Here is a 20,526-nt window from a genome sequence, read left to right as displayed (position 1 = left end):
AGTCAGAAATATGAATTGATGAGGGGTGCCTGGGTGGCTTAGTCAGTTAAGTGTTTGACTTTTGATTTTGGCTCAAGTCATGATCTCATGGTTGTGAGATTGAGCCACGAGTTGGGCTCCTCACTGGAGGAGCCTGCTTAGAATTCTCTCTCCCTTGCCCTCTGCCCCTCCCCCACTTATGCTTTCTCTCTCTCTCTCCCTGTCACACAAAAAAAGTATGCATTGATGAGGGAGGAGCACCTATAGACATAAATTAGGCTCAGTCTTAGGCTTTTATTTTTAGGAGACAAAAAAGAAATGCAGTAGAGAGAGCCTGATGGCATCTAATACAGAGTTTTGGTCAAAATGAAATTTGGTGTCATTATTGGAGAGATCATTAGTGAAGCAGATTAATACTCTGGGGGAATTATTTTGAGATAAAAGGGAAGCCAAGTTAACTTTCACATGCCTATAATCACAGGGGTGATGGGAAGGACAAAATTCTAGGGTAGAAGATACAAGAATTAGTCAGAAAAGTGCATTGTGGAACAGTAGACAGCAGGTAGTTCAAAGTAGAGAGAGGTCAGATAAAGAGAGAATAACTCACCAGCTCAGACAGCATCTGCTGGCAGGGTGAGAGAGAAGTCTACAAGAGACGTCTTGTCCTGGGTGTGGTAGGCAAGAGAGAAGTCTGCCTCCAGGTGAGGCACAGAGATGGGGAGAGAAAGTAGCAATGGTGAATTAATGCCAGAGGTGCAGAGAAATTTGAACCAGGGGCTGGTGGTGAGTAAGTGAACAGAACATCTGCAGAAGCATTTAGAAAGAGACAATGCAGGTGTATGTGATATGAGAAGTAAGAGAATAGATTGCGAATCAAAAATCACAAAGAAAAATAAGCAAAATGATTACATTGCTGTGGATGTTTTTGTTAGTAAGAGGAGGAAAAAATAATTCACATCTTTAGCCTAAGCAGATGAGTCCTGTGGAGGGTCAGAAGAGTCATCTTGGGGCATTATTCACAAGTCATTAATAAAATAGTTATGTTTTATATACTTTGCCAAAATTAAAAAGTGACAGGGAGAGATTAATTTCCCCAGGCCATAAAAGTGATCACATAACCACACACTTGGTATGCTTAATCTAGCCTTAGGACCTCGGGTTTTCTACTTTCATTTTTCTGAAATAAAATTGTGTTTCTCAAAATTTGATAGCAACATGAAAATATACCCTTTCACTGTGTTGCTTGTTACATTGTATCACCATTCTTGATCACATCGCTTCCATGGCATATATATTCCCATCCAAACTCCAAAGCCTGGTCTACCAGGACCCCTAGAAATGGATTCAGTCCGGGGCGCCTGAGTGGCTCACTCGGTTAAGCATCTGACTCTTGATTTTGACTCAGGTCATGATCTCATGGTTCATGAGTTCAAGCTCTGTGTCAGGCTCTGTGCTGACAGTGTGGAGCCTGCTTGTGATTTTCTCTCTCTCTCTCTCTCTCTCTCTCTCTGCCCTGCCCCTGTTTGCTCTCTACTTCTCAAAATAAATGAAAATAAACTTAAAAAATGAAAAAAAATGAAAAAAAAGAGAAATGGATCCTTTACAATTGTACATTATCATTCTTTCTCTAACTCAATTCATATTTTAACCATGTTATTGACTATATCTTTCCTGTGTATATGACACAATTTTTGTCTCAAGACCATTCTGATAGTTGTCCTGCCCCCTGCCTGCCTTTTATCATATGCCCACTTCAGGCATACCCTGAGCACGCAACTGGCCTTCTTCACACATTCATTGCTTCAAATTATCTTTCTAAGAATTTCAACTTGAAGGTCATCTACTCCATGAAGACTGCCTAATGCACACCTATTCATCCAGCCTTCATTTTTTGCTTCATAACCACTTTACCCTGTGATGTGGTATGTGATCAATAATTGTTAGTGTACTTGTGATCTTCCTGATGTATCCTCAATTACTAGTATTTGTGCAATAAATTGAAATAATTTCAGTTGATTTCTTATCTGTGTTTGTATTTGTGTTTGAGGGTGAGGGTCTGACCAAGGATGACAGAGAATCAAAGCACCAATTCAGTTGCCTGGGACCAAGAACAGGGTGTGGAGTCCTCTTTTTTTAATCAATGTTTTATCAAATGGAACAATCTATAAATACCCTATTGACAGAAAACAGTTGTAAGAACAATTGTCAGCCATGTCTTGTCAATAAATGGTGGGATAAAGGGTTAAAGAAATTGTTATCATGAACCTCATTTTGGGGCGCCTCGGTGGCTCAGTCGGTTAGGCATCCAACTTTGGTTCAGGTCATGATCTGGCAGTTCATGAGATCGATCCCCGCATCGGGCTCTGTGCTGACAGCTCAGAGCTTGGAGCCTGCTTCAAATTCTGTGTCTCCTTCTCTCTCTGCCCCTGCCCCGCTCACACTCTGTCTCTCTCTCTCTGAAAGATAAGCATTAAAAAAAAATGAATCTCGTGTTACAAGTTGGTCCTGACTCTTATTTATTTGCTATGCAATGTGAACTGGGAACAGTCTTTTCCTTTTGTGGACTTCGGGCTCTCCATCTAAAATGATCAGAAAATTGTTGAAGAGGTGACAAAAGATTTCTAACTGATATTTCTGTGCTTTTGGTAAATCACAATTATTAAGTTTGTAGTTGGGATGGCAGAAGCAATCAGTGCTATCTGATGCTATTTAACGTGTGTCCTAGCAAGGTGTCTGCAACAATAATATTTGTTCTCAACTCTTCTGACAAAAAGCTCACCTAAGGTTTCTTTCTGAAAATTGTCTTAGAAATAAAATTTCCCAGATTATTCAATTCTATGAGGGTTGGGTTTACCTACAAAAAACACTGATAAAATAAGGTACTGTATCCATAATTTCAGATTTATGTAGAGTGTTGAGGTGAATTTATATATGCAAGAGTGTGAAAGTCCATTGATAGTTGCTATGTTTCATGAGTATTTCCCCCCCCGCCCCGGAAGACCTCTACTCACTCCACAAATGGTCAAGTGGGCTCAGTTTATGTCTCTCAAACAGCTTCTCTCTGGGATGCCCTGCCTAGGGTTTTGGTGAATGATATCGAGGAACAGGAATTGTTTAGAATGTGAACTTGGGAATATAATACAATCAGAAACAAATTGCAGTAGCTGCATTAGATACCAACTCTCTGACCTTGGGGAATTTTATCTTAGGTTATTTTTCTTATTTCTTAAATGGGTATATGAAATATAACTATTTCAAATTCATTATGCATGCCCAAAGATCATGTAGCCAAGTGCCTGGAATGGTGAATAGGATATACTGCATTCATAAAGATTGATGCCTAATCTTGAACCCAAAAAGAGACACACCATCCCAACTTCTCAGAAGTCCTTCACAAAATTCACCTATACCTTGTCATTTCTAGTGGGAGAAAGTGGGTGTGGGATCCTGGAAGGGACCAGGGAAGGTAATTATTAGCAGCCTTCACATAGAATATTTCTAACTAAATTGAAATGCATGAAATGTACATTAGAGGATGATATTGTCTTAGCCCTAAACCATCAGAGAAGTAGGTGGGGAGATGCTATAGAGAAAAAAATGCTTTCAGATGAGCCTTGGGAGGGCCACTTATAAAAACATTTCTCTTGGGTGATGAGAAATATCTTAACACATACTATTAACCTATTAGGAACGAACTCCTAGGAAAACAGTGCAAAAGCCTCAATCTGAAACAAACACAGGGAAGAGAGGGATGGATAATCAAGGGAGATTCTGGGCTCTAACATTCAGCTGTGGCAAAAAGGTGCCCAGATAGAACAGCTCATTTCCTGTTCTTGTTCTTTGGTGGCCTCAGATAACATTTTGGGTTGGATTCTGGCCCATGCTTCTGTAAGGACTTGGTCACAAGGATAGATTTAAGCCAGTCAGAAGGAGTGTTGGCAATTAGTCTATGTAAGAAAGTTAGGAACATCTTTTACATGGTGTAGTAGTTTTCAATATTTTTTTGTTTCAAGAAACAAGTATCGTAGGATAGACAACTATCACTTCCAGCCTCTGGCCACATTTTTGCCACTCGTAAATAACATAGATATTTTATCTAATGGGATTCTATGGATATGACAATAGAACAGAATGATGGCTGATCTCATGTTGAATTCCAGATACTTTACTCTGTCACAGAAGGTAAGAAATATGCTACAAATCCTGTCCTTCAGAAGTTTATATTCAAATAGGGAGAGAGAAAAAGAAAGATTCATTTGGGTGAATAGAGACACTATTAGAACAAAGAGGAACAATATCCTTAGCAGGGAAGTTACCATAGGAAATCAACTAAATTTCAAAAAGCTGAACTGGAATTCTAACTCCCAAGGGAATAAAGTGAAAGTTAATTGAATTTCCACTAGGTCTCTAGCCTTCTGCTGGAAGCCTTGTTTTAGTTCACTTTTAATCCCTAAAACAAACTTAGAGGTAAACAATATCTCTCTTTAAAATCTGCAAGGTTCTTTACACAAGTATAAAAATAATTCACCGAAGGCCATTTAGCCAGTAGATTCCAGAGTTGGGATTTAAACCCAAGCCAGCTTGATTTAATAGCCATGTTGTTTCCACTTGGTTCTGCCACCTCTCTTGGTAATGAGACGTGTAGAATAGATGAGTTCTATCATCTTCTAAGTGATTGTTCATTTGTTCCTGATGTGGAAAACTTGGAGCATTGAAATGACATCAACATCACGAAGCATAAGATATCTCTCTTCTTTGTTCCCCTTACTAAACATTGACTCTTCCATCTGTGAACAAAAGCACCTCTACAAGAGCTATGGGGTTCAGCGCCAAACACCAAGGGACCTAGGAAGAGTTTTGCTGACTTGTGCATCTGGAGTCAGGCAGACCGATGTCAGGAGGGGCTGCAGAACCCGTGGGAGCTTGCTACCTGGTCCCAGACCCCTTGGCCTCCAGTAGGGGAAAACCAGGAGAGGGCTCACCTGGGCAGACACTCATAGGCAAGAGAGACTTTGTAGAAGTCCAATCTTGCCAAGGAAAGACTCTAGCACTCTGAACAAAGCAAAACCAAAACAAATGCCAAGTTTGGACACATTGGAGAGTGTTAGAGGAACTTCCGGTGGTGCCCTTTCCTTGAGGAGCCACAGCATGGGGGCTGAAGTGGTTGGCGGTGACCTCTCTCAGGGAAAAGTGAGAGCAACGCATGAATTCCCAGCTGCCACAGCTGTGCGGCTCACTGCTGGAGAAACCTGTCTCTCTCTGGTAACACCCTGAGTTTTGTGGCTCCATGACTGGGAGTATGGAGGAGATCAAGAAAGAGCCAGATAAGAGTACCAGAGAACATGAAAGGGATGTAGTTCCTGCTGACTGCTTTTAGGACCCCAGCAGGAAGCCCACCCTACAAAGAAACCCTACACAACCATCAGGCTAATAGATTTCTCCGCAGAAACCCTACAGTCCAAGAGATAGTGGAATGACACATTCAAAGTGCTGAAAGAAAAAAATTGCCCACCAAGAATACTGTATACAGCAAAGTTATTTCAGACATGAAGCTGAAATACAGATCTTTCCAGACAAACAAAAGCTGAAGGAGTTGATCACCATTAGACCTGCCCGGCAAGAATCTCTGAAAGCAGACCTTCGGGCTGGAATAAAAAGATGTTAGTTAAGGACATGGAAGTACACAACACACTGGTAAAGGTCAATGTGCCTTTGGGTTTAGAAGACCGATTCTGTAACGGGTTGGCATGTTAGCCACCTAATAACTATAGTATAAATGTTAAGAAAAATAGTGTTAAAAATCACAATAGCCACAATAACTTATTAATGAATACAGCATGTCAAGAAGGTAAATTGTGACATCAAAAGGGTAAAGGGTAGTTAATGGGGGGAGCTTTGGTATGCCATTAAAGTTAAGTTGCCATCAGCTTAAAATGACCTGTTTGTCTATGTTTCATCTAAGCCTCATCGTAACCAAAGAGCAAAAACCCTGTAGTAGATTAGGATGGCCATTTTCAAAACAAACAAAAACAATAAATAATAAGGATTGGGAACGATGTGAGGAAAAGAGCCCCCTTTCACTCTGTTGGTGGGAATGTAAATGGGTACGGCCATTACGGAAACCAGTACGGGGTTCGTCAAAAAGTGAAAAAATAGAACTACCATTTGATCTGGGAATTCCACTTCGGGGGATACATGGAGAGCAGGATCTGGAAAAAATATTTGCACACCCACACCCACTGCAGCATTACTCACAATAACAGAAGAGGTGGAAACAACCCACATGTTCATCAACAGAACAATGAATAAAGAAAACGTGGTCTACACACACAGTGGAATGTTTTTAAGCCTCAAAAGAGAAGGAAATCCTGTCAAATGTACACCATGGCTGAGCCTTGAGGACATTATGCTAAGTAATGTAAGCCAATCACAAAAAACAAATGGTGTATGATTCTGATTCCACTGTTATAAGGATCTAAGGAAGTCAGATTCTTAGACACAGAAAGTAGACTTGTGGCTGCCAGGGATTGGGGTAGGAAATGAGTTGTTCAGTGGGTATAGTTTCAGTTTTGCAACAAGACATAGTTATTTTTCAATTTTTTTAATCTTTATTTATTTTTGAGAGAGAGAGAGACAGAGTGAGAGCAGAGGAGGAACAGAGGGAGAGGGAGATGTAGAATCCAAAGCAGACTCCAGGCTCCGAGCTGTCAGCACAGAGCCCGATGCGGGGCTCGAACCCACGAACTGTGAGATCATGACTTGAGCCGAAGTCAGATGCTCAACTGACTGAGCCACCCAGGCGCCCCAACAAGAGATAGTTCTAAGTGCTGTTGCACATGTATCTGAATATATTTAACAGTGCTGAAACTGTACTTAAAAAGGGTTAAAATAGCAAATTTTTGGTTGTGTTTTTTTTACCATAATTAAAAATTTTTTAAAATGTTGGAAATTATTGGGGAGCCAGATTCAGGAAGACACTGCCATTGCCTATCCTTTTAAAAAATTACAGCTGTTTCCAGTATATTAAGATGATAGGATGATAGGAAGTTCCATGATAGGAAGGAAGTTGCAGAAAGCCCCACCAGTGGCCAGACAGCTACCCTAAAACACTGAGGCAAGTGACCGATAGGAAAACCAATGTTGCTGGTAAACCTCGTGCTTGCTGAAACATGCATCCACCCCTTTTCCTGCCATTTTAGAAAAAAGTACGTAACTTCTCTCTTTCTCCTACCAGATCTTCTTCTAGCATGTATCATGGGCAGAGTATAAATTGCCTCTATAACACTAGCTAAGGTATCTGGGAAGTATTGACCCCAGTCTTCCAGCCCCTTTTACACAAAGTAGGATATGGGATGAGAAGCGCCCCCCACCGCCACCACCGGTTTCCATTATAAAAATCCAACATACATATTCAAGATAATCTTACCAAATGCTGGATGTTGACCTATTTGCATATTCCCTTTCCTGTATGGGTTAATTTACATTTTCTACCAGGAAGAGAGAAATTTAGGATGGAACGGGATGCCAGGATGGACACGGGTGTCTGTTGCCAGAGATGACTCGCCATTACTAACTCTGAGGGTTTTTGGTATGTGTGGAAGTGAGGACTGTAAGCTATAGGTTCAAGACAGTCTTTCTCCCATGTCTCTGTAAAAATGTTCAACCATGGTTATGGGTCTGTATTGCGGTGCATAATGTGTGGCCCAACCTTTGCATCTTGGAGGGTAAATTCACTCACTAAATATAAAATCTTTCCTTGTGGTTATTGTGACATGAATGTGCCCAGTGATGGTGTTGAAGATAATTCCATTTCCTGTGTGGGAAAAGGTGACCTTGTAGATTATTCCAGAAAGAGGAACCTCTTTGAAAAACAACGTTATCTTTCTTGCCTCTCTTCCTTTCCCAGTCATAATGTGATAAGATATGTAATCTCTTTTGACAACCATGTGCTCTTTTATGTTGGGCTTCTTTTACTCAGCAACCTTCTACTGGTGGTCATCCATGCTTTTGCGTGTACACAGTAGCATTCCATCGTATGGATTTACCACAGTTTGTTTATCAATTTGCCTATCGATGAGCATTTGGACTGTGTCCAGGTTGGTATATGACAAATTAAGCTACTGCGAACATTCGTGTTCAAGACTTTATATGGATGCAAGCTTTAATTTCCCTTAGGTGAACACCTAGAAGTGGAAAGCCTCAGTCCTACGAAAGATGTTTTACATTTAAGAAACTGCCAAGTTGTATTGTTAGGGACCCCAGTGAAAAACAATGGGGTGATGAGATTTTGGAATTGGGATACGGTCATGAAAACTCAAAAATTTGAATTTCCAGGTTTTCCTTTACCCTGTAAACTGGCAGAGGCTTTCTTGCTAGAGAGAAAAATCTCTCTTGCTCTTGCTGATGAACTTGGAGAAGTGCAAGCATGATCCACTTTAAAAAAATACAAATTGGAATTCAAATTAAAAACATCTGTTCTTTGAAAGATGTTGATGTAGAATGAAAAGATGAGAAAAGGCGGGGAGTAAAGAGTTTTAAATCATATTTCAGATAAAGGTCTTGCATGCAGAATATACAAAGATTTCACTCAATAACCAGAAAAAAAGCAATTCAGTTTAAAAGGAGACAAAAGATTTGAACAGACACTTGACCAAATAAACAAAGGATGATATGAAAAGAGCTCAAAACACAAGTTAAAATCACAATGAGATTACTTCACATCTGTTAGTGTGGTAGAATGAAAAAGACTGGCCATACCAAGTGCTGGCATCATTGTGGGGAAACTGGAACATAAAAGGATTCAATCATTTTGGAAGATACTGCCTCTCTCCTGTAGCACCCTGAATTTTGAGGCTTCATGAGTGGGGGTATGGAGGAGATCAGAAAAGAGACAGATAAGAGTATCAAAGGGCACGAAAGGGACGTAGTTGGAAAATAACAGTTGTTTCCAGTAAACTAAGATGTGGTTGCTGCTGTCCATGGTAGGAAGTCGCAGAAAACCCCACCAGTGGCCACACAGCTCCCCTAAAACTGAGGTCCCTGACAATACAATAAAAGCCTTATTAAAGACAGGTGTCTGGTGCCCTTTGCAGTTGTATTATCTTTAAATTTTTTAATTTGTGCTTGGTTTTTTACACAGTCTGCTCTATGGCTGCAGAATATATATATTTATAAGTGTTTTAAGGGAAGCCTCATGACTTCCATAGTGTGTATTGCATTGATATTTAACTGACCTAAGAATTTTATTCCTTTTCCTCTAGATTTCTAATGCAGTTAATATCACCAGCCACGGCCACAATCCTTATCCCATATTGTTCAAAGCACTAAAACTGCTTAACTCAAAGCTTTCTCTTCTACACTGACCTCACTCCTACCTACTGCAGTCTGGAGTCTCAGTAGTGATGTTACAGCATGCTAGAGATCATCGTTATAATTCCCCCTAATATGGAATCTTTATGATTATCTGATTGTGTAGACACTTACTTCCAAAATCTAATAAATTTTCTTCCTAGAGCCACTTCCGGTTCTATTCTACTCACTTCCCCTAAAAGCAGCAAGGATTTGAGTGCAGAGGGTTTATTGGATGGTCAGCTCAGAAAGTTGTGAGAAGGGGTGGGGAGAGTAGACAGGAAGGGAGAAGGAAAGCCAAAACACGATGGTTAGGTCCACCATTTTGCAAAAGTGGGATTCGATTACCCAAATACCTTTGAAAAATTGTGTAAAACACCTCCCAGAACCATCAGCTGAAAGCACAGGAGGCTGAAACGTTTAGCCATCTTTTTGGGAGGGTACACAAACATTTAGCCTTTAGTGTGTGTTAATCTTGTGCAATTTATATATCTTGCAAATATTACCTCCAAGTAGGTGGCCTTTATTTTTCATCTGCATGATTCTTTTCTAGGTACTGAATACTGGTTTAAATTTTTTTTTTAATTTTTATTTATTTATTTTGAGAGAGAGAGAGAACATGTGCACATGCATGGGGGAGATGCAGAGGGAGAGAGACAGAGAGAGAATCTATCACTATGTTTCTTGTTTGTTTGTTTTTTAATTTTTTTACATGTATTTATTTATTTTTTTAAATTATTATTTCTTTTATTTTTTTTCAATATATGAAGTTTATTGTCAAATTGGTTTCCATACAACACCCAGTGCTCATCCCAAAAGGTGCCCTCCTCAATACCCATCACCCACCCTCCCCTCCTTCCCACCCCCCATCAACCCTCAGTTTGTTCTCAATTTTTAAGAATCTCTTATGCTTTGGCTCTCTTCCACTCTAATCTCTTTTTTTCCCCCTTTTATTTTTGAGAGACAGAGCACAAGCAGAAGAGGGGTAGAGAGAGAGGGAGATATAGAATTCGAACCAGGCTCCAGGTTCTGAACTGTCAGCACAACTCTACTTTTGTCTGCCCATACCCTAACAGAATGCCCTCCCTTTCGCAGACTTTCAGATCCAGTGAAACATGCAAAGGGCAGGGCATGGAAAATCAATGTGGGAAGAATATAATTTTTATTTATGTTATATATTGTAGAAAAAAATAGTATCAGTAAAAAACCAATTTTTTGGGGTCTGATTTCTACCTCTTGATCTTCTGCAGCAATTGGTTCTCTGATTTAAAAAAAAAATCAAGTAATTAGCAAGCCATAAAATAAATGGAATACCTTTCCTGATTTTGTAGACCAACTGATGGGACCTAGGGGCTGTGGGTAAATTTTTGAAAACCCATCTTGGAAGACCAGGGTAGAACATCATGTGTTATATCTCAAGAAAAATCATAATCATAATCATGATCATAATCATAATCATAATCAATAAAGGTAGAGGGGGAAGAGTTTTCCAGTGTAGCCAAGAGAAAAGGGCTATCAAAAGGGTTGGTTGGTACCTATGATTAGTATACTCAATTGTAGCGGTTAGTGATTTTTGTCCTGATGTTTGTTAGCAAAATGTTAATTTGCACAAATTCAAGTTTATTCTTAGCTGCTATTTGGCCCTTGGATAAAAGTCAGAATCACGTGTTCTCCTGTGACTGAGGTTTTGCTATGAAAAGCCTTAAATACGGTACTTAAGAAAACAGCCTGGGAGTGCCATCAAGATCTAAAAGCAAGTTCTGTTGTTAGTTTGTCCGTGGCTTCACTATCTCATGCAAGCACAGTTTATTCACTGTGGTGGGCTGGGTAGGATGACCCACAGGAAATAACGGTGACTACACAGAGTCGAAGATGATTGCCCAATTACTCTTCGGATCAGATCAGACTCCTCAGTGGAAATGGTGTTACGGAATGATGGCCCGGAGGAGCTCGCGCCTCCCACTTCGTGCAGTTCTAGAGGGATGCAAAGGTAGGAAGAGCCCATCTTCTGTTCTCAGCTTCTAGGAAGAGTTCTGGGTTGAGCTGTTTGCAGGTGATATGTAGGAATGTGGGTCAAAAGTATCTAGCACAGGATGAGGTGTGAATGAACTTTGGGACAAGTTAGCCTGCTCTTGACCTGGCTTTAGAAGGCTAGGCTCTCATCTATGTGGGAGTGAATGTTCAGGCTGCAGAATTTTGCCCCCTTCAACATCTTCTTCAAAGGGAAAACATCAACTAACTTCCAGAATAAATGGAATCTGAGCCAGAGAAATTGAAGGAAGGGAAAAGGAAGAAGTGGCTGACTGAAGGTATCAGACAGAGCCCTCCTTTCCTAGTAAATGGCTCTGTTGTGTATATTCATGTGCAGAAGGTAGTTCAACACACCCTGGCTTCTCCCTGACCTGATTTGAGAGGGAAACTCTGAAAGTTGATCATCTAAGGAAACTTTTGTGGTCCATTCTTTATTCTCTGTCTTGTGATAGAAAGATTACTCTTTCTGAGGTCATGATCTCACAGTTCGTGAGTTCAAGCCCCACACTGGGCTCTGCATTGATGGTGCTTAGCCTGCTTGGGATTCTGTCTCTCTTTCTCTCTGTCCCTCCTCCGCTTGTGCTGTCCCTCTTTCTCAAAATAAATAAATAACTTAAAAAAATTTAAAAAGCTATTATTCTTTTTTGAGACACATAAGATCATATAATAGCCTGTTGTGATATTGCCTCGTATTTATGAGCCTTAATCACACACAAAAACGATCTGGGAGCTGATGTCATCTAAGGTCACAAGTTTAAGTTTTGTCTTCAGGATGTTTTGCTTAGACCTGGATCCTGATCCCTGAACAGAGAGCTGTCAAAGCTCTGTCAGTGATCTTTTTTCTCAACAGAGGTAGTGAAGTTACTGCTCAAGTCTATTTATAATTATCTCTGTTCCTGTGGGAGACTATTCAGGAATGACCAATCTTTTTTTCTTTAAGGCTAAAGAATGAGAAAGAAACTGGGAAATATAAAGAAACCACACTGGTTTCTGGGAAATATAAAGAAACCACACTGGTGCATAACAAACACCCTCCTGAAACTTAATGGCTTAAAGCAATAAACGTGTATATTGCTGAAAAGTCTGCACATGGGTGTGCATGGTTCTTCTGAAATCCTCTGGGATCACTCATAAGAATGAAGGTCAATAATTGCCATCTGATTGAGGATGACTTCAGCCAACATGAATATTAGGACATCTTGCATTTTCAGTGTCTTGTATCCTCAAGCAAGGTGACTCAGCTATGTTTTCTTAGCCATGGCATGAGTTCAAGAGCCTGTGCTTTTAAAACATTTGCTGATATCTCACTGGCCAAAGTGAGTCACATGGCTGAAATCAGAATTAAGGGGAGAAGGAAATACATTTATTTGATAGTAGCTATATTTATATGACAGTAAAGTCATGTGGCACTTGTAGGAATGCAGAGAAGGGTAAAGAATAAGGGCTATCGCTGCAACAAATCTATTTGCAAGGGGAGTATAAGACAATTAAAAGGACCTCTGAGCGGCGCCTGGGTGGCTCAGTCGGTTGAGCGTCCGACTTCGGCTCAGGTCATGATCTCACAGTCTGTGAGTTTGAGCCCCGCGTTGGGCTCTGTGCTGACAGCTCAGAGCCTGGAACCTGCTTTGGATTCTGTGTCTCCCTCTCTCTCTGCCCCTCCCCTGCTCATGTTCTGTCTCTGTCTCAAAAATCAATAAAAACATTACAGAAACATTAAAAAAAAAAAAGGACCTCCGAAAACCATGTTGACTCAGCTCTGGCTCATCAGAGCTTTTTGTTGATCAGCACTATGCTTGTGGTATAGGGGAACATTAGCAAAGGCCAGTGTGCTAGGGAAATTGAATTCTCATTTGCTTCAAACACAGAAATGCTGACTGACATTGAAGAAGTGATATAATCCCTTAAAACTAAGTTTTCTTACATGGAAAGTGAAGGTTCTCATTTTACGTAGTTTCTATTCACACGCACTTATAAATTCATGATATAAATTAAATACTTATTTTCTTTTACTGTATCGTAGGCTTCCAACGGACAGGAATTGTGTGTGTTTTATTCGTCGCTATGGTCCTAAGCAACAAAACCTGTAACAGGGTCTGGCACATTTCATTGATAGACATTTCATCAATATTTGCTGACTGAATGAATAGATAGTATGCTTGTGAACAAAAAGCATAACACATAACCCTTTCAGGACTCTCTATAACAATTGATTCACTTTCCATCAGTCATTTTTTTTTCTCGAGGATATAAATTTAAGCATCCTGCATGAATGTTTACATTAAAATTTAATAATAATACATGAAAAATAATGACGCTGTTAATTATTTAGAATATACCAGTTCTGGGGCACCTGGGTGGCTCAGCTGGTTAAGTGTCGACTTCAGCTCATGTCATGATCTCGCGGTTCATGAGTTCAAGTCTTGCAACGGGCTCTGTGCTGACAGCTCAGGGCCTGGAGCCTGCTTTGGATTCTGTGTCTTCCTCTCTGTGCCCCTCCCCTGCTCGCGCTCTGTCTCTCTCTGTCTCTCAAAAATAAATAAATATTAGAATATACCAATTCTAATCGTATATGTACGAATCTTTTGAAATCATATGGATGTATGGCAAACAACAGGAGGTGGGTACCCCATGCACACCGTTTTTATAGTTTCCAAGCCTAGGGCACGGAGATGGTAAAAAAAGACTTGCCCAAGTTTACACAGTGTGTGAGTGAAATTATAACTTAATTTCACACCAAACTTGCCTTATGATACCATTTTTCCAAAGGCTGTTCTTCATACCTAGAATAAAGGGGTTGGAGAGTGGATCTGTTCTCTGTAAAATATTTACATTTTACAGCACTAAAGACTATGTTGATACACCCAAAGGAACAACTGGAGGGTTTGGCCCAAATCCTCTCCAGAAAGACAACATCATCCAAGTACACCAGACAGACAACCTGAAGATCTTCTTGAAGGGGGAGCCCCAAATACTGGGGGTGAGTGAGCTTGACCTCCAAGCGTCGCATTTGGGGAAATAGCCATTTCCAGAGAGGGGAAGAGTTGTCCCTTGTGGCTCCTGAGGTGTGATTAGCTGTGTCATAAACTGACCTTCCTAGTGGCAGGAAATAGATTTTTTCAAAACTAGAGATCCAGAATCTGAAAGGAAAATGTGTTTCCCTAGTGAGGGGGGTGGGGAAGAAGGTTACCATAAGACCTTTAGTTTTTTTTTTAATTATTATTATGTTTATTTATTTTTGAGAGAGAGACAGACAGACAGACAGACAGACTGTGAGTGGCAGATAGAGAGGGAAACACAGAACCCGAAGCAGGCTCCAGGCTCTGAGCTGTCAGAACTCACTCACAGTGAGATCATGACCTGAGCTGAAGTTGTATGCTTAACTGACTGAGCCACCCAGGCACCGCACCATAAAACCTTTCTAAACAGTCTTGAACTTGAGAAAACGCCATGGATTCCTAAGGATTTCATTCCGGGAACCCTTTCAAAACCAGGGGATGGGAGTTCTGTGTAGAGACCACAAAATCGTCTTCCTAGAAGCCCGCATGCTTCATACTCTGAACGTATCTTCTTTTTCACTCCCCAGGTGACTCAGATCCTGATTGGTCTGATGAAAGTGTGCCTGTTTGTTATAGGTCTGTGTTTTTATTCTTCTGACTTTCCCTACTGGTGTTATCCTCTTACCATGGTCTCAGGATATCCTGTATGGGGATCCTTATTTGTGAGTATGTTGGAATATCTCAGCTTCCTCCGCGGTAGAATTCACAAACATTCCTTCCAGCCTTCCCTCTTACAAACCAATGATGTGACCTGGGATTTTACTTCTTCGAGCAAAGTATGTGGCCTAAAGACTGGGGTTCTGATGACCTCCAGGGTAGGGGGAAGGACAGGTGTGGGCTCACCAGGCTGAGCGGTTTCTTCCATTTTCAGTTCTTCTTATCTGGAGCTGTGTCTATTGCAGCTGGAAGAAAAATGACATTGAACCTGGTAAGTATGTCCCTGGGCCCAGAAGCAACAAGTAAAATCAGAAGTGCTGTATCTCAAGGCAGAAGAAATGCTCTCTGATTCTCTGAATCATCTGGGCTCTATGGGGGTCATGGCAAATTCTTCCATAAGGAAACTGGGGTTTGACTTACCTTTTTGTTTTTGTTTTTGTTTTTTGCCCCTACTGTCTGAAACTCCATCCTTGGGATTAATCTGTGAATATAGAATCCAATGCTTCAGCAGTATTCTCTTTTCTCCCTCAGACTTAGGAAAATTATTTGAGAATGTGTCTTCAACCCCTTCCAAATGAATGAATGTTTTTGTGTTCTCTGAAGGGAGGAAGGAGAAGAAACAGAGGGTTGTAGGGGACACTGATCATTCTCTTCCAGATCAAAGGCAGCCTGGGAGTGAACTTGCTCAGTGCTGTTGCAGGAGTGATAGGGATAATCGTGTTAATAATAGAACTGACTGTCCTATTTGCACCGGAGAAAAAGTGTCTTATTCTTGTAAGTGTTTCTGAGCTGCTTTTATTTTCTGCAATTATATTTATATTATCTAAATGCATACTAGTGTGAGATGACTGTCTCCCAGTTAATCCTGGCTTATCACCATAAGTAAGATCTGGGACTTTGAGCTCACGGGGAGAATTTTCAGCCCCTTGCTGCTAGGACCTACCAGGACAGTTACCTTTTTTTCTCTCATTCTTCTCTGAATGCAGTTATGTTAGAGAATTGATCATTAGGCTCTTTCTTTAGTCTCCAGGGTCAAGTTACGATGGGGGTGGACCGCTGGGCTGGCTCAGCAGGCTTTGTGTCATTTGTGGGTGGGTTGAGGAGAGTCAGGACACCAGGCCAAGATGCTCAGAGCCTCTGGGGGTGTGTATATGTACAAGGAAAGGGCAATGATATCGCTTTCACAGACCCGGAGGTTCTCTGCTCTTTAGATGAGAAAAAGGTATAAATTCATACAGGGATGAAAATAACCTGAAGTGGACAACACAGAGAATCGCTAAGCCCAGAAAACTATGCAGACACATGTGATTTCATCTGAATTTCCTTGCACTTAATGAAGTTCCAGAATAGAACTCCCCTCCGCTATTTTAGGATTTGCTTTTCAATTTTTCTTTTTTGGTTTGTTATGAGAGGGAATTTACCTGTTTCCGTAGGGGAGAAGGAGTCAGATTGGAATCAGAGGATCCAGAGCCAGGGGAAGTATCCATCTGTTATTAATATTCCTTTCCTTTTCCTCTTCTGTCTCCTCATGGAATCTGCTCCTCCTTTCTAGAGGATGTTTGAGATTGTGATATTAGTCCTCTCCCTGCTGGAAGTCAGCATCGCTATCTCTCTCTCTGTATTTGGGTGCAAGGTGACCTGCTTTGTCACTCAGGTGAGTGTTGAGGACCTGATGGAGGGTTCAAATTTGTCACGTTTTTGTTTCTCTCACTGTCTCTCTCCTCCTCTCTGGACCAATGAGAAGGGTAAGGAAGCAGAGTGATGGAAAGATAGTTATGTACATGAGTCATTCTTGAAACTGAAGGAGACAGAGGAATACACGGATAGAGCTATGGTGTATGTTTCCAGGAACCTCATAGGTCTTGCGGGATATCAATTTTTATCGAGTGAGGGATGTAAGGCCCTGAAGGAAGGGACATTTAATTTTCAGGTCCTAGAATACACAAAAAAGGTAGGCATCACCAGGATAAATGCGAATCCCTCTAGCTGAAAGACGATGTGAATAATGGTATATATTATTCTCAATATCCACAGGTGGTGATTATCCAGTCAACCAATGACAAGGTGTCTTCAGCAATAGCCCCCCATGAACATATTTATGAGGAGCTGGAGTTTGAATAGAATAATTCCTGCTTTTGAAAATATTATTCATTGTGTATCTCTTTGCCTGCCAGGAAGTGTTCTCATCTGTGCACAGGAGCATAGTTATTACACAACCAAATAAAGTGCATTTTCTCCTCTATTGCTGCTGATTGTGGTTTTGAGTCCCAATCTCCCACTTCATCCTATTGTCACTCAAATGACTAGGATGCACAGTGTCATTTCTCATAACTTGTAAAGGCCCTATACCACACATACAGAAAACTGAATAGATCATGGTTGTTAACAGCTGCCTAATATTTTTTAAGATCTTAATTTTTGAGTAATCTCTACCCCCAACATGGGGCTCACATTTACAACCTAGGGATCAAGAGTCACATGTTCTACTGACTGAGCCAGCCGGGTGCCCCCAATTTTTAGTTATATAGAAGGTGGACATCCTCGTGTAAGCAGCATCCGAATCCATGAGTAAACACTACCAGTTTCAGACAATGGTGAATTCCCCTTTTCACTCACTAAGATCCCCAGCTTAACTGCTGTCTTGACTTTTACCACCAATATGAGTTGCATCTTTGAATTTCATAAAATGGAGTCTTGTGAAATATATGCACTGGCTATGGCTCCTTTCTTCTAGCATGTTTGTGAACTTCATTCCCGCCATTGCCAGTGGTAATACTATGTTCATACCGCTGCAAGATATTCTATTGTAAGACTTGCAGGACAATCTATTACATATGTAAATATTGATGAATATTTGGGATGCTTCGATTTGGGACGAATCATGCCGTGCGTGCAAAATGTATCCGTATATTTTGGTACGTGCGTGTGTAAAATTCCATTGGGTCTACGTATAGCTGTGGAACTGCTGGGCCGTGTCCAAAGTGCATATGGCATATGCACCTGCCTTCTAGCAATGCCTGAATTCCAGGTATTGTACATCTGTACCCTGATATCATGTGATTTTCATTCTAACCATTTTGATGTCTTTGTATCACATTGCAATAATTTGAATACTATTTCTTTTTACGACAGCTTTAGATTTATTTTAAAAAATTGAGAAAATATTAAAAGAGTTCCCATATACCCCAAATCAGTTGGCATCTTACCTTAGTATGGGATGAACCAATATTGATACATTATCATTAACTACAGCATTATTATTATTCAGATGTCTTTAGTTTTTAGTTAGTGCCCTTTTCCTCTTTCAAGATCCCCACCCAAGACACGACATTAGACTTAGCTTCCATGTTTTCTTAGCCTCCTCTTGGCTGTGACTATTTCTGAGACTTCCTTTGTTTTTGATGACCTTGATAGTTTTGTGGAATACTGATCAAGTATTTTGCAGAATGTCCCTCACCTGGAACTTATCTGATATTTTTCTCATGATCAGACTAGTGTTTTGAGGTTTGGGGAGGAAGACGTCAGAAGTACAATATGATCCTTATCACATCCAATCAAGGGTACATATTATCAACATGACTTACGCTGTTGACGTTGGCTTTAATCACCTCACTGAGTACAGTTTTTCAGTTTTTTCCACTCTAAAGTTAGCTTTTCCCCGACTTTTTATACTGTACTCTTCAGAAGGTTGTCACTATCCAGCCACCGTGTGCTGGGCTGGATACTCAAGGAGTCTTGGAGTTAAGATCTATTGCTTTGAGGGTAGAGTAACCTCATAAGTTATTTGATATTCTGCCCTGGGGTTTTGTCAATTTTCTCCCACTTATTTATGCATTCAAGTATTTGTATGAATTTATGAATATTTATACATTCTTGGGGTTTTAATCTAATACCAGTTTATCTTATTGCTCAAATTGTTTCTGTTTTGATCACTGGGAGATTGTTCAGTGGCTCCTGTGTCCCTTTGATGGACCCTATCATTGTGTCTCATTTGGGGCACTTGCTTCTTTTTATGACATGACCATGTTCTCAGGTTCATCTTACATCTTTTTTTTTAAATTTTTTTTAACATTTATTCATTTTTGAGAGACAGAGAGAGAGAGACACAGCATGAGCAGGGAAGGGGCAGAGAGAGGGAGACACAGAATCTGAAGCAGGCTCCAGGCTCTGAGCTGTCAGCACAGAGCCCAACGCAGGGCTCGAACTCACGAACTGTGAGACCATAACCTGAGCCGAAGTCAGATGCTCAACCGACTGAGCCACCCAGGCGCCCCTCATCTTACATACTTCTTGCCCACGTCTTAGAATCAGCCGTTTCATCACGCAGCCCATTTCTTCTTATTGGAGAACCATACTAGAAATAAAGATCTGGGCTCTAGGCGTGCTTGTTACTATTGGGATGTCATTTCTTTTAGGTTCTCTTAGCTAACAGAGGAAAACATACATCTGTCTGCTAATTCATGTGTCTTAGTTGAGCTATTCTAACAAGACACTATATAGTGGGTAACTTAGAAAATATTTATTTCTCACAATTCTGGAGGGTGGACATCTGAGATCCAGATGTCAGCATGCTCAGTTTTCCCCCCTGGCTTCCAGATAGCCATTTTCTCATTGTATCCTCACATAGTAGAGAGCAAAGAGAGGAAGTAAGTTCCCTCATGTTGTTTCTTATAAGGTACTAATTCCATCACGACAGATCCACCCTTGCTACCTCATTCCCTCCCAAAGGCCCCATCTCCAAATACCATCATATTGAGGGCTAGAGTTTCAACATATGAATTTGGGAAGGGGAGACACAGACAGTCCACTGCACCATGTTTATACACGTATCTGTAAATATTTCTATTTTTAGCCATCTATTATATGATGTATCACATCTGGCTTTGAAAAAAAAATCACAAGAATTGTCCCCCAAAAGCAAAAGAAACCCCATATTTCTACCTGTTTTAAAAACTTTCCTGTGGCTCACGGACTGTTTCGAAATATGCTGTTTGATTTCCAAAAATTTTGAATTTTCCACCTATCACAATTCTGCTATTGTCTGACAACTGTATGATTTATATTGTTTTACATTTGTTGAGCTGTGTTGCCTAACACATGAAGCGACCAATATTGGCAAATATTCCACGCACATTGGAGAACAATGTATGTTCTGTTGTTGTTGGATGGAGAGGTCTATAAATGTCAATTAGGTCAACTTGATTGATACTGCTGCTCAGGTCATCTATATCCTTTCTGCTTCTCTACCTGGGTGATATATCAGCTGTCAAAGAGGGGGTTGAGGTCTCCAAATATAATAGGATATTTGTCGATTTCTCCTTTTAGTTTTATCAGCCCTTTCCCTCATATATTTTGGACTAGCTACAAGTGGACATTGAATGCTTGTAACATGGATAGTGACGCTAAGAAAATAGGCTTTGAATCTTTTTTTCATTTTAAAGAACTTAAATTTTAA

The 20,526-nt window shown here is 40.5% G+C and overlaps 1 protein-coding gene across 5 annotated transcripts; it reads left to right on the top strand.

Annotated features, from left to right (window-relative positions):
* The first annotated feature begins 11,041 nt into the window (after positions 1-11,041).
* On the top strand, positions 11,042-17,307 carry LOC125932998 (membrane-spanning 4-domains subfamily A member 4A-like). Of its 5 annotated transcripts, none has more exons than XM_049645835.1 (7): positions 11,042-11,317; positions 14,226-14,335; positions 14,942-15,190; positions 15,286-15,342; positions 15,729-15,845; positions 16,624-16,725; positions 17,106-17,307. In XM_049645835.1, exons 1-7 carry the CDS (start codon positions 11,200-11,202, stop codon positions 17,190-17,192), a joined length of 840 nt encoding a protein of 279 aa, XP_049501792.1. In that variant the 5' UTR covers positions 11,042-11,199; the 3' UTR covers positions 17,193-17,307. The 5 variants fall into 5 exon arrangements, with proteins under 5 accessions (XP_049501792.1, XP_049501801.1, XP_049501783.1 ...); XM_049645844.1 differs by having other exon boundaries at positions 14,197-14,335; XM_049645826.1 differs by lacking the exon at positions 11,042-11,317 and having other exon boundaries at positions 13,934-14,335.
* Positions 17,308-20,526: the final 3,219 nt, after the last annotated feature.

Source organism: Panthera uncia, chromosome D1, assembly GCF_023721935.1.
Source record: "Panthera uncia isolate 11264 chromosome D1, Puncia_PCG_1.0, whole genome shotgun sequence".
Taxonomy (NCBI): Eukaryota; Metazoa; Chordata; class Mammalia; order Carnivora; family Felidae; genus Panthera; species Panthera uncia.
Note: the sequence above shows the minus strand (reverse complement) of the source record. Positions and strands in the feature narration are given on the sequence as shown.